Here is an 18,378-nt window from a genome sequence, read left to right on the forward strand (position 1 = left end):
ATTCCCATGCGGTATCATGAAATCTCTTCTCTACAGAGCAGTCTCCCTTCTCATTATCAAGTTCTCTTCCATTGTCACCTCCTTCTCTACGGTCATCTCGCATCAAGACTTCCAACCCTCATCTCCTCCTGCATTCTCTCAATTCATCAATCCAGATTCCATCTATCTTACATAGTACCCATTCAAGAAACTAACTCCAAGCCCCATTGAAACGAGGGAGACCGCTTGTCGGCCACCCAAAGCGATGTATCCAACCCTACACTTTCGCGATCGGAAATACACCACCCGCGGAATGTCCTGGGAAAGAGATCTGAAGTGTGGGTTTTTAAGGGGGTTGTCGATGAATGAATGGAGATACCGGTACACATTTTGACGTGCCGGATTTCCCTGCGCTTAGCTCCATTCCATGGTGGCGAGCAAGGAATGTCTGTCTGTCTGCCTGTCTGTCTGTTCTCTTCCTGCCTTCGAAAGACTAGTATGAGAGAGACGAGATTGGCTATCGTCTTTGAGGTTTCAACGTGGCGAAGGACTCGGAATGTTGCGAGCAGCCCTTGGATCGTATTTTCACTCGGATCTCTCGTCGAGAAGGGGTGACGATAGCATCGAAAACCCTACAGGGAGTTTGGCTATAGCATCCACTATTCGTAAAACTCTCAGTGAATAAATTCCCCGGCCAGCTTACGTGTATATATATGTATATATTTAATTATTTATTCACCTCCAAAACCCCCTCTCGGCCGCTAAAACAGACACAGCCCGCGGGTCGCAAAAGAGGGTATTTAATACCCTTAACTCTTGCAGAGCCTTGTAATCTCACAGCGACTCACCGGATATTGGTAGATACTAGCCACGACGGAATGTGCGTGAGGTACGTACCTATTGCCTCCGTATGCCCGCCCGCACATTCTCTTTGCAAGTGCTGCGAGGACTAGAAGTAACTAGATATCTAGATATCTAGACCTACACTCCTGCAGAACGACGAGACTTGCCGCCGCCGCTGCTGCTGCTGCTGCTGCCATTGCAAGCCGCGTGGTCGTAGCTAGCTATTGACTGTCGGCTTTACTTATCTTGCCAACACCTCTCCTTTTTATCATCGCCCCCAGACAATGGATTTGGGTGAGGTTGCAAAGCGGGAGATGGTTCTCTAGAGAGGTATGTGCCGCGTGAGGTAACATACCAGTAGGTAGCCTCACTTCTGCGATAACATCTCGTTCTTCGGTAAGCTCTTCGTTAGTGGGAAACTATGTCTTTAATCCATCGATCGCTTCTGGCTTTTCTCTGTCCGTAGCTGTGATCTCGTTAGCGATGATGTGTCTCATCCTTATGTTCGACCTGAATTTCTTGCTTGCTTCATCGGCCAAGAAGATGGAAATAGCTCTAAGGTATGTTAAAGGTAAAAGGTTGTCCGAGTCGTCCACTTCGAAGTTACTGTATAGTTTAATTTATTTTGCTAAAGTTCGGCCGGCATCGTTTTATCATAGTCCTTGCATCTATCGAATCGGGGCATTCTAGAGTTGGCCATTCTAAAGTTGGATATTCTTTCGGTGGCCTTAAGTAGGCAGGGAGTATCGTGCCTAATGGCCTCAGGCCATTACACCCTCCAACCAATCATCCGTGCGCTCCTAGCTCTGCCTAAGGCCACAACATGTCCCCTTCCTCACGAATATTCTTCCGCTCACATAAATAACTACTCCTTTCTATCATCCCCATTCTCCGTCACGAGTCTTTTTCGCGTTCGAAAAACAACACTTCTTATTCACATTCAACTCCACGTCTTCTTCGTGACGAATATTTTCTTGCTTCGATCAATCACACCTTCTTTTCGCCATCGACTTTTCGCCATCAGCTTCACCTCATTGACAATATGCCTTAAAAAAGTCCTCCTTTTCCAAAGATCTCCTCCTAGTGGCCTATTGATAAGAGCTCGAGGTTCTGCGCGAGCGGAAAGTAAGTACGATGTCTCAGATCACAAACACAGCAGCCGAATTTGGAGAGGCAGAGATGGGTACATAACCTGTCGCCCAGAAAACACAGACTTCAGTATGCCTGGACTCGCCGAGGACTAAAACGCCAGGTGGTAGAGGGAGGCGGAAGGGGTGGGAGTGTCCAGTCTGTCGATCAATGGTGTGGACGAGCCCTGGGAGACCTCAGAGCTATTTATTGATCGCGACATGTTTCCAAGAGATGACAATGGTAACATATTCCTACTGCTGTCATCTCCGATGAAAGTCCACCGCTTCTCTCTTGCTGTCATTCGTTCTATGAAATGGTATTCAGAATATCATATTTGTAAAAGCGCCGGGCCTAGACCAGCTTACATATATACATACATACATACATACATACATACTGACAGACACACCTAACCACGACATCTCCTTATCCATCGTCTCTTCTTCATCCGACTCCTCCTCACCACCAGCAAGCTTCAACTCCGCACAGAGGTATCCCTCATTTTATACCTCTGAACAATAGGGAATACAATAGCAGCATATATGATCCGAACCCAGAAGAACTGCCGATACCGTACCGTACCGCCACACCACACCACAAATTCATAACGTACAGGAAAACCGAAGAGAGGAATATACTTATACTTACTTCTTCTTACCTACCGACGGACAATCTGCACTATCATCGCGCTCCCAGAAAAAGACTCCCCGGATTTTTTTAGACTTCTAATGGAAAGCTCTCAAGACTGGTAAGTGGGTGCGTGGGTGCATTTAGCTAGCAGGTAGCAGCTAGCAGGTAGGTAGACGCGAAAAGCTCAAGTGGATTGGGATAGATGGATGTTGAGTCATGAGAATAGCATGGTACACGGAGGTCTGAAGGAGAGAGTTTTGGTGCGACCATTTTTTAAGACGGGGTTTGAAAAGGGAAAGGAAAAGGAAAAGGAAAAGGAAAAGGGGGGATCTGGTTTGGATTGTGTTCATATACAATTGCTTGGGGGTGTGTACTCATCTCTCATCTCTCGTTGCTCGTTGCTCGTTGCTCATATCTCGTCTCATCGTCTCATCGTCAAATCATCCGTCCATCCCAACACGCCTGGGCATATAGCCCCCCCCCCCCTCCCAGAAAGAAAGGACACAAAAATCCACAGCACCACCACCACTATCTCTAACATCCGCGCCCTGCCGTCCGAGGTGGGATATCGACCAGCTTGGCCCGACCGCGGGTGACGCTCACGGCGGTAGCTACGCCGAAGAAGACCTCCTCGTCGGACTCGCTACTGGCGGCCAGTGACCCGTTCCAGTCCCCGTCCCCATCGCTACCTCCATCCTCGGCTTTCCACTCCCCCTCCTTCCCCTTTTTATCCCCTTCCTCCTCCTCCTTCTCCTCCTCCTTCTCCTCCTCCTTCTCCTCCTCCTTCTTCTCCTCCTTCTCCTCCTCCTTAGCTAGACCAACCGGGAGAGGCGGCAGCGGCTTCTCGGTCGGCAAGGGCTTCTCCTTCAACAGCGAAAGAGCCGGAGCCTTAGGCTCGGCCATCTCCTTCCCATCACCGGGCACGGTCGCAGCTAGCTTCTGCGCGTCGTCAGCTGCCTTTCAATCGAGACGTATATACATATACATATATATATATATATATATATAGAAACATATATATATAAATAGACTTCTAAAGCTCTCCAGCCGAGGAAACAAAAGAAGGGAAACCCGCTCTTACCGCATCGAGAAGCGCGAGATTCGCGACCCGCCTGTCAGGCTCCGGTACCCTATTCGGCACAAAGACACAGTCGTGCGAGGAAGCGCTTCGACGCGTGAGCCGCATGGCCGAGAGCGGAGGCCGAGAGAAGAGGATTGAGGTCGAGGTCGAGGTCGAGGTTGCCCGCCGCGTAGACCGCGGTGGTGCGTGGGTGGGGGGCGCTGGGCCGGGGCCGGTGGCGGGCGCGGACGAGAAGCTGCGTGTGTGGCGCGACGCCGCGACGGAGGGGGATTGGGCTTGCAGGGTTGAGAGAGAGGAGATGCGTCTCCGCGTTCTTGAGCTTCGCAGAGGTCGGGGCACGCTCCTTTCGAGGCTGGGGCGGCTGGGATCGAGGTCGGGATCGAGGGCGGGGCCGAGGGTCGGCGTTGACTGCCGAGTTCGAGGGCTCGGGTCCGTATTGCGCGAAGGGAGAGATTGTGCGCGGTGCTTGGGCGGCGGCGGAGGAGAGGGTTCGCTGGGGGGATGGCGGCGCGAGCCCGGTGGCTCCAAGCTAGTGCGCTCCATTTCGACTCCCGTGCTGGGTTGGTGGAGATCGAGAAATCCCCGCACAGCGAGCGGGGTTGGTATGGCTGTTGTGAGGTTGTGTCTTGTTTCGAACTGTCTGGGGAGGTTCGGGAAAGGGAAGGAGGAAAAGAGTTATGTTGACAATTCGCTTCGATTACCGCTTCGAGGTAGCGCCGCCGGTCACGGGGCTAGTATTCAAGGCCTCTCAAAGCAATCTCAAGACTACTGATGCGTATAGATAGTTACTTTCTGTTCACCGATGTCCTCAAAAATTATGCTTCTATGCTTGAGCCTGCCGTGAAGCAATCGAACAACTGCGTAAGAGCAAAAGAGGCATCATAGTCACAGAATACTATTTCCATATAGCAATGCAAGACCATCTTTCCAATAGCCTTCTGTCTTTCTGAAATCCTTTAAAAGACGCAAAGAAACCAGCCAAAACCGGTAAAAAAAAAAACATTCAATCCAAGCCGAATCTTCGTTTTAATCAATCATATGAAAACCAAAAGATATCCATCAGTAGCTTATCTATTCCGCGACTTCGGCAAACAAGATTCTAGAAGTCCTCTCTTCCGCCTTGATATATGTAATTCCAAGAACCTAAAGCGGACAGAAAAGACTAGACACTGATCAATGTAGCAGTGCCGTATCTCACGTCTTTGCAGAGCAGGCTGGCGATTCTAGGCGAAGCACTCTCAAATCATGAGTTTGCTCTGGCCGTTTAGCAACAGCCGTCCGCTCCCGAAACTGAGAATCCCCTTTCTCATTTAGCGGGGATCAAGGCTTAAGCAGCATAGTGGCATATTCTTCCTGTACAGACTTCATGTCTGGGCACTCTGACACATAGCAAGCAGTGTTCTCTTTTTGAACCTGTGGCTTCCAATAGTAGCGTGCAACCTAGATCAGATCCGCTCTACAATTCTTTACAATTCGGAGGTAACAAATGCAACAATACGCAAATACAGCACTGCAAAGCTTTGTAACCAATTCCATAGAAGCGTCATGATGGCACTGCGAAACAAACACATGTGAGAAGCAAAGGGGTATATTTGCAAACTAATTTCCAAAACACCGTGCAGTCTATGTAGCTTAACCTTTCTTTGCACAGGTTTACTATATTTCTGCTGTGAAATTAGCAGTTAAAGCTCAGCGCGGGGGGGGGGGGCCAATCATTGCTCTTACTATCCCCATTCCACCCCTCAATCTGGAACTCGAATTTCATATCTCCCTCTCCCCTCTTCACCGGATTCCCCTCCGAGTCCCAAAGACTCCTCTCTCGAAACGTGACTTTACCCTCCCAGTCGACCAGAATAATAGTCTGTCTCTGTGTTCCGTAGATCCCGGTCATGGGAGCCGCAGTAACAGGATCCGGGCGCTCCTCATCTTTCAACTCCAAGTCTCCTTTCGCTAGCGATGGGCCGTTGGCAATGCTGGGATCCGCCGCTGCAACGACATCCGGCTTCAGAAGCGGAGGCGTCGCAGCCGACCCAATCGGATGGATGAATATCGACTTCCGCAACTCAAAGATGTAATCTTCGAACGTTTCCCCCTCCTTCTGCGGCGGCAGCGTATCTGCGTCCAGCACCTCCCACAGCCTCTCCACCAACTCTTCCTCCCCTCCCCCGCTCTCGAGCAGCGCATCCACGGCCTGAATCACCTTCTCCCTCCCCATCTTGACTTTCGGCCAGACGTCAGGGTCGTCGTAGGAGTTGTTGCTGAGAGCGTAGACTCCCCCCCGCCTCTCCGCGAACCAAGGCACGTTTTCGGGGTCCTCGCAGCGATTGGAGACGATAGCCAGCGGCTCCAGCTCCTTTTCCATTTCCTTCTCGCTCTCGCTCTCGCGCTCGCTCTCGCCCTCCCGACCCCTTCTGCGCTTCCGCAACTTCCCACACAGCAGGGAGAAGCCGCCGACGCCCTTCACGCCATCCCCCGCCATCAGGCGACGCACAAAGGCGTCGGTGCTCTCGTCCACCGCGGCCGTCAACCAGGCCGTCACCATGCCGCCTCTGCTGCGCGCCCCTACGACGGGGTGCTGGGCATCGCTGGTGTCTGTTTCGCGGTAGTTGGTCAGCACGGCAAGGTTGCCGGTCCGGGTGATGCCGAGCCAGGTGCCTTGCTCGGCGCGTTGCAGGTCACGCGAGGAGAGGATGTGTTGGTGGTGCGAGGTCCACCAGTGCGGGCGCGAGGTTGGGCGCGTGATGAACTCGTCGCGGTTGTCGAGGAGTATGAGGGCGTAGGCTGGGTGGGCGGTGGTGGCTATGACGATGCACATGATTGGGGGGTGGTGCTTGTATGTACTTGTATGTGCTTGTATATGGCTGTTGTGGTAGTTGTGGTAGTTGTGGTAGTTGTTACAATTTTTATAGGTGTGCTCGTTGTGCTAGTTGGTGCGAGAGACGGCGGACTGAAGGTTGAAATAGAGAACCATCCGATCTCCGTCGGCGGGTTACTTTCGTTGAATGTAACGTCACGCAGGCTACCTTCGTAGGTGTCATGTTCAAGCGGACTCGAGCGATGGGGAACGGGCGACGGCATCATATGAACAGGATCTCTTATGGCGTGCATGGATTTACTTGTTGCGTTGTTTCGCATTCAGTGGCCGTAAGACGGTGTCACGATGCATCCCCCATTTATCTGTTTAATATCTGTAGAATTACGTATATGCATCTGCATCTGCATCTGCATCTGCGCCTGTATACTCGGTCGCGAGGGTGGCGTCGATGGTTTTGAGGCGGACCCGGTATCTCCGATGCATCACGGGGTTGTAAGATGTTGATATAAGATGTTGATATAAGATGGTGATATAAGATGTTAATATAAGATGCTAATTCAAGATGTTAATATAATATCTTAACTCACGATCTAAGCAGAATTAATCATGTAAAACAGTAAAAGGCGGGGTTGCGCTTGCCCACGAGACCTCGGAATGTCAAGACTCGTGTCGTGCCTCTTTGTCGTGTCTCCTTGACTCGCGGCAGACGAGAATCAACATCCTATTAAAACATCCAGCGCTGCCCGGGCTCGCCCTCGCCCCCCGCCCCGCGTGCACGGCGACGACAACAATAACAACAACAGCAACAGCAACAACAACAACAACAACAACAACAACAACAACAACAACAACAACAACAATACACCGTCCTCCTATTGCCCTACCACCACCTCTCGCCGCCCCTCCCATCCCCCTTCTCCCCTTCCACAGCAGACGTGCGACCATGTTCTTCTCGACCTTCGCCAACCTCTTATCGTGAGCTCAATCTGAACCCCGCCATCACCGCCATCACCGCCATCACCGCCATCACCGCCATCACCGCCCATCCCACCACAGCACCTCCATTCCCATCCCCATCCCCATCACTTCCCATCCCATTCCCACCAGGTTCCCTCGACTGACGTGCCACATCTCCAGCTCGATCCCTACATTTCTCTTCCCCGTATTCGCCTCCTACAAAGCCCTCAAGACCTCGGACCCAGCACGGTTGGCGCCATGGCTCATGTACTGGGTCGTGCTGGCCGTCGCCCTCTTCGTTGAGTCCTGGACCGGATTCATCCTGTTCTGGTATACACGCCCCCTCCACCTCCATCTCACGCCTCACTGTCACAACTAACAAAAGCTCTAGGATCCCCGGATATGCCTGGGTCCGCCTCGGCTTCCTCCTCTACCTCATCCTCCCCCAAACCCAAGGCGCCAAAGTCCTCTACCAATCCCACGTCCACCCATGGCTCCAGGACAACGAGCGCGCCATCGACAACTTCATCTCCTCCGCCCACGACCGCGCAAAGGCCGCCGGCTACACATATCTGAAACAGGGCATAGAGTTCGTCAAGCAGCACCTCCTGGGTCTCCCGCCCAAGGAGCCCACCCCGCCATCGCCCCCGACGACTTACTCCTACGCACAAAACCTAATCTCCCGTTTCAACCTCCCCGCGGCACGCCCATCCTTCCCCGGCATGCCAGCCATGCCAGCCGCCCCAGCCGCAAGCACCGCAACCGATTTCTACTCCTTGCTCGCCTCCGCCGTGAATGCCGCCACGTCCCGCGACCAGACCTCGGCCACCCAGTCGAGAGACCTGTCCAATTCCGGGACGCTCATCCCACCGTCAGTGAGCGGCCCGGTCGAGCGCCTGTCCTTCATCTCCGCGCAGCGAGAGCGCCTCGCGATCCTCCTCTCCGCTTTGGATAAAGAAGCCAGTGCGCTGCAGAGCCAGTCGAGCCAGTCCACGGCTCGTCACGTCCCGAGTATGTCCTTCGACGGCAGCAGCGAGGGGGAAGATCGATTCGTTAGCGGACTGAGCACGAGGAAGAGCGAGCCAGACTTTGAGAAGATTGAGGCTGAGTCTGGGCCGGAGGAGGGGGAGGGGGAGATGCCAAGACGGCAGCCCTTGCCGCGGGGTGGTGGGAGCACGGGAAGCTGGATGCCTTGGAGCTGGGGCGCGAAGGCAGACGGGCCGAGTGATGCTGATTCCGAGATGAGCGGGACTCCGCGGGGCGAGGATGTGGGAAAGAGCTCGGGTGTTGATGCATAGATACACAAGAGGGAGAGTCTAAGTGCTATTACGGCGAATTTGGCGTTAGAGAACCAGGTCGAGAGGCTATTTCAGATTGGAGTATATCATCCGAATTTCCGACTGGGTCTATTTCACACTGTCTTGATTGGCGCGGTCGGGGTTATGGACGGACTGGGACCGGCTGGGGGGGGATACCATTTATTATCGGGCACGTCGCGTACCAATAAGCTCGGAGACATTGATCCACTGAAGCTTCTGCATCCCTATCCTGTATCTCCGAGCACTGTGAGTTAGAGAGAACGCCAGGCGTGACATGAGTTCTACAAGCTCAAGCTCAGACTCAGGCCCGAGACGGATTGCGTTCTCTCGACCGCCCTGCTACGACTGACAATGCATAAGGCATTACATATCCTACGTCCCCGGCGTACGTATTACCCCTCGAGGGTAAGGTAACCAAAGGGCTCAAAGTAGAAACCAAACTTTTGAGGCACCCTCCGAGGGGTAATCCTTAGGCCTGTACCGTGGCAATGTATCTATCTATGCCTCGCTCTAGGTATAGCGCTGCAACATCTAGCCTTTGGTATCCATATACCACGGTACAGGCCTAAGTATTACCCCTCGAGGGTGCCTCGAAAGTTTAGTTTCTACTCTGAACCTCCTGGCTACCCTACCCTCGAGGGGTAATACTTACGCCTGGGACGTAGTACTACGTATATCTATCTATGCCTCGCTCTAGGTATACCGCCTCCACATCTACCTTACAGGGTAATGCACGGGCTTCTAGACGGTCAGCTGATCGTCTGATAACCATCTCTCTCAGGGACGATTTGTAAATAGGTTGGCATGGCTGGACCTGGTGGATCACCCTAGGCCGATACTTACCGTAAGATGGGGAGCATTCGAAGACAAACCATTTTAGATTATTTGAATCGTAGCTTCAATGGAACTTTTTTATATAGACGATGAAATCGTCTTTTTTTGGAATCCTCGTCTTTTCGTATAAAAACCCGTCTTGGGACCGGGGGGGCTACGATTCTTTCCCTGTACGAGGTGCCCCTTGCGAACCTTCAGCTCTCTCTTTTTCTCTTTCTCTCTTACGGACGGTAAAGAGAGAGAGATAGACAAAGAGTCTCAAAAGCCGAAATTGGATCATCGATTACGCGACGTCTTTTTCGAAGCGGTCTTCTCTTACCGGCGACTTTGAACCTCCTTTTTTTTTTTTTTTTTTTTTTTTTTTTTTTTTCTTTTCTTTTCAAATACTACGCCGATTACGATCTATACTTACTTGACGGGTACGGGTATAGCGATTGAAACGATCAAGAAGATGTGCGATAAAAAAAAAAGGATCGTGTATACAAGATGAGATGGGAAAGAGGCTTTGTTCGATCTCATCGCTAAAACACGGTATGGCGCTTTCTTCGAAAGAGCGTTTTGTGAATACAGTGAGTGACCGGCTTTACCTATTTAAAGGCTCAGTACGAACGCGAGTCTTCTTTAGGCTGCTTTACGACGAAACGAAAAAAAAAAGAGAGAAAAAAAAAAAAACGATGTTTGTGTTATACGGATCGAGGCCGCTCGTAAGGCTATACGTACCGGTAGGTATCCGATAGCTCTCGAGAGAAAACTGGACGCATAGCATTTTGAATTGCTTTTCAGAGGTTTATAAGTCTTGAGCTATTTGAGGAGAGGTTTTCTTTTGACGTGGTTCTTACTCTCGATTCGATCGTACTCGATTCGATCGTACTTTTGTATATGATTCTTTTTATCTAGTACGTCGCCGTACTTTATTTATTAAGAAGTCCATAGGGTTTGAGCATTGCGTTTTGGATACCCGCCCGATGGTAGTAAATATGATGATGATGATGATAATTGTCTTGGGACCTTTTTTTCGGGCGTTTTAAGACCGTCCTATGGCCGTTCCCGTCTATTATTTTTATTTTCAAAAGAGGCTTACTCATAAGCTCGTTTTGAAAGACTGAAATCGTTCGAATCGATCATTATCTTACAGAAGATAGACCTGGTTGTACATACAAATCATCTCTTTGAATAAAAATCGTTTTCAAGAGTCATTTCAAGAAATTAATTCGATGCCGAGATATTTCTCGGTATCGCTGCCACGGCTTGTAGATCAATCAACGCGTTCAATTTTTTGTCATCGACATCGATCGATTCAGCAAAAGTTCGCCCGCGTGATTCCGCGCCCTACGTCTGTGCAGGTGGTAGTATGTTACGGGGGCTGGTTGTTGTTGTTGTTGTTGTATTATTACGGGGGCTGGTTAGGTAGTGGAAGGATGATGAGCAAGTAGTAGAGAGATTATTTGCGTACTAATTTATTTACGTTCTCCGGGACGGTTTCACGTTCGAGGACAGCCATAGGACGGCCCTAAGCTCGGGACGATTAAAAAGGTGAAGTATTCTTGATTTGTAAGTAGTACTGATTTTAAACGGTCTAATAACCGTCTCTTTTGAAAGAGGGTCAGAGGACCATTTAAAATGACCTCTTACTACTTTTTAAGGTAGCTTTGGGTATTTATATATACACACATGTATATATATACGGAGTATATCCTATCCCATAGTCTAAACCCACATGATCCTCCATCCCTATCTCCTATTCGAGGCGTGCGTCCATCTACTAATCCAAACTGGGTTTTCTCCTTTTTTTTCCTATACCAAGCGCGCTTGACGATGCGGCGATGGAGGGAATTGGGGAGGAATTTTATAGGATGATATCGCTTTGTTTTGTGGGTTTGCTTTTCGTGCTTGCTTGCTTGCTTGCTTGCTTTCTTTCTTGCTTGCTTTCTTGCTTTCTTGCTTTCTTGCTTTCTTGCTTTCTTGCTTTCTTGCTTTCTTGCTTTCTTGCTTTCTTGCTTTCTTGCTTTCTTGCTTTCTTGCTTTCTTGCTTTCTTGCTTTCTTGCTCACTTGCTTTCTTGTGTTATGGTATAAAACCTTTTTTGGAAAGAATAAAGATGAAGCGAGATTTTTTTTTTTTTTTTTTTTTTTTTTTTTTTTCGCTTAGCGAGGAATAGTGGATAGGGACCCTTCCCCCCCTCCTTTTGGAATTGGATTGGATTGGATTATCTACGCTACGGCTTTTGCATGATGAGAATGTTTTGGCACTTGCTTTCGACTTTTGGCTTTCTGCGTGAGGGGGGGGGGGGGGGTTGTGTGTCTTTGAGGGGGGGTTGTGGTTATCGGTTGGAAGGATCGGGGTGGTTGTTGTTGGATGAAATTGTGAGTGATGGATGAGTTGGAGATTGTTGGGCGGTGTGTGTAGGGTTTGAGATTCGATGAGGAAAAAAATATATATATGTATATTTTAATTCTATAATGTGAGTGAGAATTGGATGTTGCAGGTGTCGATGTGCTGCTGGGAGATGTCCCGTTGGGGTTTCAGCAAGCAACGCTCTCAAACTCTGGTAGACTGGCAAGCGCTCTTCCCCTCCGGTGATAAGGAACGACGTGCGCAGGTAGGAGGTTTGGAGCATGTCAATACTTATAAAAGTGTCGGGGAATTTTTGGCTTGCCACTGATTGGCTTTGAGGTGTACTGTTCAAGCAGGCCTGTTCAAGCGCCCGTGTTGTGTTCTCCAGCAATGCCCGAAGCGCGGAATGGGCCTCGGCGAGACTGGTCGCAGTTTCTGGCCGGCAGTTGTACAGTATGGTTGGTGGTGGGAGAGCCTAACCAGGACTCCTGGTAAACCTAGGCTCCGTACTTACTACTACTACTTACTCTCTAGGAGAAAGGGCCTCTCGCGTCGAAAAACTTTCTACGTGCAGTCGTGCACCACCTCGCGCTTGGCCACAACGTGTCTGTCTCCGGAGAACTGTATTTCCCCAGTCCCCAGACCCAGCTGAGATCTGGGGATCTGCGCTCCATACGTAGCTCCTCCCTCTCATAGAAATTTCCGGGCATTTCGATCGCCCTGTGTTGGTTTTGAGGTGGCTCTACGAAGGTAGTATATATCCCAAATTGCGGGAATGCTAAAGGGCAGCAAGACGCGCGTAAGCTCAGGTCGTGGGCCAGCATGATGTGTAATCCAACTAGTACAAGTATCTTTAACGTCCTCGCCTTGTCTGGCACGCACGTCGTCGCGATATCGTTCTTACGTAGTACCTTTCCACCCAACAAGGATGCGAATGCCCTGAGCCCAGCCGGCTCCGCGAGGGAGGTGCAATTAAACTCACCTTTTCTGAAACGGATCTCATGGCTGGTTTTAAAGTTGCGCCGGTGAAGCAAGCAGCTTCAAGACCAAAGTATAAAGCTCATGAGGTAAAGAAAGGGTTTAAGGGTCACTCATGAAGTTGCGGGAGCTACTACGTACGTGATAGGTACTGTATTCGGAAAGTGGATGAATGAAACCGCCCCTCCCCTCTCCCTAGAAAAAATACTAGTTAAAGTTTCATAGTTTCAATTTCTTATTATCGCCCAGCGAGATATTCATGTCAGCTTCAAAATTACTGCTGTCACGGGTAGATGTTATCATTCTAGGATATTCTAATGAGTATTGTCATATAGCAGCTCCCTGTCAACTACTCAACTATCTGCTCGCTCGCGCTGGAAGTCTTGGGCTTCTTGAAACCTCGCTGCTGGTGGGCTGTGGTTTTTTTTTTCTTCCCAATACACTTTCTAGTTCCCGCTGCAGAATTTGGCGTTGCTTCTTAAAAAGAGGTTGGGAATCGTCTGACTGGAACTTCTCGGGAGAGTTATTTGCTCCGGATGGATCGCTCAACTTCTTGTGTTTCCTAGCGGTTACTGATGTTTATATACAAAAGCGAATACTGTTGGCAGCGAAGCGACAAGAGCTAGAATCTTACCCTCCCCCTCCCCCCTCCCCCCTCCCCATGAATACATACCGAAAGTATAATTCTGCAAGGGATCTTACCACGTCTTGAACCGATCAACTTACCGGTAGTACTACTATAAGGATTCATTCAGCCTTGCAAAGTATCTTTGAGCCGGTATTTAGTCTGTGCAATGGAGGTGACAGGGCTTTAAGCCATTCAGTAATGTAATCATCGCTCTACGAGTTGTAGAGCTAAACTGGGTCCGACATTTATTCATGGGAGGGGATACGTATTAGTAACGAGCCTGTAATTCAGTAAAAAGTGAACAGTAGTGTCGGAATGTTATTAGTCGTCCTGTCTACTACCTATATACTTTCAATGTAAAGGATAATTAATACTCGAGTAAATACTGTAGTAGGAATATAACAAGTGACTAGGTGGCAAGGGGAAATGCATAATTACGAATTCATACTGATAACAACCAGTCCAAGCCTCCTTGCATTGATAGAAGCTTGCTGGGCCCATATTCAAGCACATGCTAGTAAGTATCCGATCTAGGCTAAAGCATATACTGATTACTCTGATATCTTGAGTGGCATCATCCCTTCCCCTTCCCTTTTCCAACGTCGTGTACAAGCCTGTCACGAGTGCGGGCAGATCTCGCGCCACTCGGCCATCGGATCCAAAGACCACAGTATACAGCCATGCTGTATAGGTTCTACCTCGATACTATATAGTTGGCCAGCTCACGCATGGCATGACAAAGCCCTTATCACTTGCTCACTACACCACTATCGATTCACAGATACTCCTGAGACAAACTTCGGTCTTATAACATGGATTAGAAATGTTTATACAGAGCTTTGATTTGATTTTAACTTATTGTGGTCCTTGATCCTCATTTGGGAAACTGGCATGGTTCGTGTTTTAGCCGAGTGCCCGAAAAACGTTCGAGTTGAGAGTGGAAGAGGTATGAGGCAGGATCCCTGCACAAGACATTAAGGCTAGCTGTCCGTAAAGCTTAGCTTCGGGAGATCTGAATGGGCCAAAGCCCCTGGGGAGATTTTCTCTTCCATATTTGGTCAAAATTTGGGAAAGAAAGAAGGTAGATCTTGAACCTAGTTAATATGGACAGGGAAATCGAATCAAGTTCGTACACTCCAAAGTGGCACCGTTCCTTCCCACCGCCCGAATTTCAGACAAGAGATACATGTCTTAGATACCGTCAACGAGGGGGGACGGACCCTGAGGAATACCTATCCTCGACTCGATAAAGAAGCGCAGACGTTCGACCGCAGCCCGATCACTCATGAACGCCGTAAACGCAGTGGGGTCCGTTGCGTTGTGATCCATGATCTTTGGGTACCCAGCTGGCGCATCCATATCCTCGCGGGTCGACCATCCGCCTCTCGCGGTCAAGAACTCGGGGCTCAGCATGAAGTTGTGGAGAAGCTTGGCGCCCTCTGGATGCGGTGCGTTTTTGAGGATGGAACCGGTCTGAGCCCAGCTTACGAATTGGCCTTCGGCAGGGTACTGGGCGTTCAGGACGCCGTCGACGCCCACGCGGGGAACAGCGGTGAAGGTGGCGACTTCAGTGCCGTTTTGTCGGAGGGTGGCGAATGGGGTAGCGCCTCCTCGAACCCATTTTGGGTTTTGGGCGAGCAAGCTTTCGAACCAGGCGACGCCGTATTGCTTAATGCTATTTGGACCATCAATATTGGACGCTGGGTATGTCTGTCGAACTGGTACTCACATGAGATCGAACTGGTACAAGACCGCGTCGTCGTCGTTGGGGTAGATGAGGACTAGCCTGTCCTTGAACTCAGGCTTCAAATAGTCGGTGTACTCCTTAGGAGCAGTAATTCCTGCGTCCGCGAGCCCCTTGACGTTCCAGCAGTTCGCCCAATTGAGAATGAAAAGACCGACATAAGTTGCATCGGGGTCCTTCAAGTTGGCGTAAACGCCTATCATCGTTTAGCTTCGTCACATGATGAACTACTGTTGACTTACTATCGAACCCGGCAGGCTTGTATGGCATCAACACGCCTTGCTCCTTCCACCTTGGATAGTCATGTAGTGTTTGCAAGATTATGCTGTCCACATATATGTTGTTATCAGCAATCTGTTGATCCAGGTTCCCGTCAAGGTATTTGCTGAGATCCACGGTCAGGTTCAACGTCATTCCAGGGAAACGAGCCTCAAACGCGGCCTTGAGGCTATCCTGCTGGTTGATCTCGTCTCCACCGTGCCACTTGAGGAAAGTTAGCACTTCATTCCAGCAATGCTTTGAAATTTGGGATTCGTCCTGTGCTCTTCGACTCCGGATGACTCATTTCTAACTCTGGGATATGATGACACCAAAGTAGAAAGTAGCAGGTGAGTATTGGTACGTACGAGAGTGACAACTCCACCTTCCGATAACGCAGCCTGATGAAGCTCGTCCAACGTTCGAGTCTCGACACCGACGCTCGGGTTCACACCAGGCAGAGCCAAGGCGACGGAACTGAGACCCGTAGCGAGAATGAGAGCTTTAGCGAAAGACATCTTGATGATCAGATACACAAACAAAAGAGTAGGACGAGGGTTGATGGTAACAGCACAGCTACCTCACCAGTCTTTTAAGTAATTTGCAGCCTTCATGAAGACCTTCAACATGGTCCTCACTGTCCCAGCCCCACAGCACGAATAAGGAAGGCGGTACAGTGAGCAAGTGAGCAATTTTGAACTTACGTAGTACGTACTACTAATACAACTTCACAGGCGTAAGGGTTATACCCCGAGAAGCCGAGAATGGCGCTTTCACTAGGGGAAATAGGATTTTCGAGGATGTCCCGTCATGTATTCCTGCTTATTCTGATCCAGTACGAAGACTAGCTTAATCGAGCAATACCTTTACCACCTTACTGACCGTCGGGTTAGAAGATACAAAGCGGAGGTTGTAAAAGTACTGCTCGATTGAGCTAGTTTCCGTAATGGATTAGAGCAAATGGGGATATATGACCGCTATACTCCCGCAATAGCTTATAGAGCTGGGTGATCTTCGAATTAAGGTGTACCGAATGGACAGAATCACTTCAAGGAGGGCTTGGCTTCCCAAAACTATTGATCACGGGAAGGAAGCAGGAACCCAAGAGAACCGAAGAAGTGAAGCAAGCGATAGCGCGAAAAGAATGCTTGGTGGCCAAGAGCCGTTGCTCAAATACAGTAACTGCGCAACTTCCATATCCTGAATCCCAAGTGATCCAAGCTTCGTGTAAGTCGAGTAACCGCCTGGACCGCCCTATTCCTCATCTCACCTCCCCCCTTATACGTAAAGGTCTGTCTTTTGAGGGTGTCCGATTTTTCTTTTAATGTGCGCTTGGCTCAAATACTTTTAAGCACTTCGGCTATCGTAATTGTTGGAATATTGGACTGCCGCCTATATTCCCTTGTATGGACTAGCCTCTTGGCTCTTGGCTGTTCCCTTAGGAACACCTGTACTTAGCTCTCAGTATTCTCATACTGAATCTATTACACCTTCTGAGCTCCTGATTCTATGAGTAATAACACCGATTTAATCGCGTTTCCCCGAAGTAAAGCCCTGATAATTTGATCGCGACTCCGTTGCGGGTCCTGCTTTTGATCTGTACTCCGACCATGGTACGATCAACGCGTCGTTTTTTTTTTTTTTTTCTTTTCATTCAGAAGTAATATATTTTGTTTCCCACCAAATCATGGATGATCCCTCTATCAATGGTACGCTTGTGCGCTACCTCCCTGGGGATTTTATCGAGAATTTTGACTTTGATTCTTACCTTCCTGTAAGCCCAATTGCTGTTCCATCCCTTCCGAATTTTTTTTTACTCTTCGCAGTAGATGTATTATTTTAAAAATCTAGATTTATTAATATATATGCATAAATACAGTCCGAGTCTTTCGGCGGTCGAGATCAGCGCTAGGTACTCCGCGCCCATTTTGATAGCCGAAGCAATCTAATCTAATGTTGAGCCGAATGTGGGTCCCGTGAACTATTGAGTAAAAATGCGGTTACCTGACCCACGATCGTGACGTTGATTGGATGCATCCATTTAAGCTTGGGCTATCGAGGAACATTGAAAACTTGATTAAGCGTTTAATAATAAGAAAAAAAAAATAAGAAAAAGAAAAAACAGGAAAAAAAAAAAAAAACTTGCGAGTTGAATAAGCTGAAGTTGCATTTTTGCAATTGAAATCCACTTTTTGAGATTAAGAATGACGATTACAAACTTTTCTTCTTTCGAATACTTGATTAATAGCTGATTGATACTAAGAAAAGATATGCTCGAAAAAGTGCTTGTTGCAACGCTTGAAGAAGGGCTATTGCTGTAGATAAAATGCATCGCGCGCAAAAAACCTGTTGTTCTAAATTATTTAGCGACGAATATTAATAGTCAGTGCACTGACTTTGTGACCTGCGGGCTCTCGGTCACAGTCAGGACAAGCAAGTGTCCCAGGTCAAGCAAGTGTCCCATTTCAATTATTTCAACTTGTATTAGAAATAACTTAATAACGAATAAAGCTATGATATTAAAAATTTAATATCTTTAAAGAGCTCGATTCCGCCGATTAATGCATTCAATTTTTATCAATATAGCTCTTTTTATTATCAAGTAATTTAAGTTGCAAATCGTAAAAAAAAAAAGGGTTTTGATTCTTTATCGAAAAGAATCGAAAATCGCGATTTGTATTAAGAATAAGTCAATAACAAAAAAGATACAACAATAAAAATTAGATATACGAATCGAGATAAGTGAATTATACTTTACTTATAAAACATATTATATATTTTTCATTTTTAAAATAAGTAAAATAATATTTATTACGCAAAATTACAATTATAACAGCGAAAAAAGCTC

At 48.6% G+C, this 18,378-nt stretch overlaps 4 protein-coding genes across 4 annotated transcripts; 1 reads left to right on the forward strand and 3 right to left on the reverse strand.

Moving 5' to 3' along the window:
* Nucleotides 1–3,117: 3,117 nt before the first annotated feature.
* L3040_003396 (uncharacterized protein) lies at nucleotides 3,118–3,769 on the reverse strand (the record flags this gene model as incomplete). The annotated part of the gene is made up of 2 exons (XM_007297521.2): nucleotides 3,118–3,522; nucleotides 3,665–3,769. 2 exons carry the CDS (start codon nucleotides 3,767–3,769, stop codon nucleotides 3,118–3,120), a joined length of 510 nt encoding a protein of 169 aa, XP_007297583.2.
* A 1,551-nt stretch (nucleotides 3,770–5,320) lies between these two features.
* L3040_003397 (uncharacterized protein) lies at nucleotides 5,321–6,479 on the reverse strand (the record flags this gene model as incomplete). The annotated part of the gene is made up of 2 exons (XM_066154453.1): nucleotides 5,321–5,328; nucleotides 5,390–6,479. 2 exons carry the CDS (start codon nucleotides 6,477–6,479, stop codon nucleotides 5,321–5,323), a joined length of 1,098 nt encoding a protein of 365 aa, XP_066012413.1.
* Nucleotides 6,480–7,422: 943 nt separating this feature from the next.
* On the forward strand, nucleotides 7,423–8,734 carry L3040_003398 (uncharacterized protein; the record flags this gene model as incomplete). Its single annotated transcript, XM_007297522.1, has 3 exons — nucleotides 7,423–7,454; nucleotides 7,617–7,766; nucleotides 7,828–8,734. The coding sequence occupies 3 exons, from the start codon at nucleotides 7,423–7,425 to the stop codon at nucleotides 8,732–8,734; spliced, it is 1,089 nt and encodes a 362-aa protein (XP_007297584.1).
* A 5,985-nt stretch (nucleotides 8,735–14,719) lies between these two features.
* L3040_003399 (uncharacterized protein) lies at nucleotides 14,720–16,048 on the reverse strand (the record flags this gene model as incomplete). The annotated part of the gene is made up of 4 exons (XM_007297523.1): nucleotides 14,720–15,203; nucleotides 15,258–15,468; nucleotides 15,515–15,755; nucleotides 15,899–16,048. The coding sequence occupies 4 exons, from the start codon at nucleotides 16,046–16,048 to the stop codon at nucleotides 14,720–14,722; spliced, it is 1,086 nt and encodes a 361-aa protein (XP_007297585.1).
* Between the last annotated feature and the right edge of the window lie 2,330 nt (nucleotides 16,049–18,378).

Source organism: Drepanopeziza brunnea (assembly GCF_022702325.1).
Source record: "Drepanopeziza brunnea f. sp. 'multigermtubi' strain 214-2 chromosome Unknown ctg4, whole genome shotgun sequence".
NCBI classification, from domain to species: Eukaryota; Fungi; Ascomycota; class Leotiomycetes; order Helotiales; family Drepanopezizaceae; genus Drepanopeziza; species Drepanopeziza brunnea.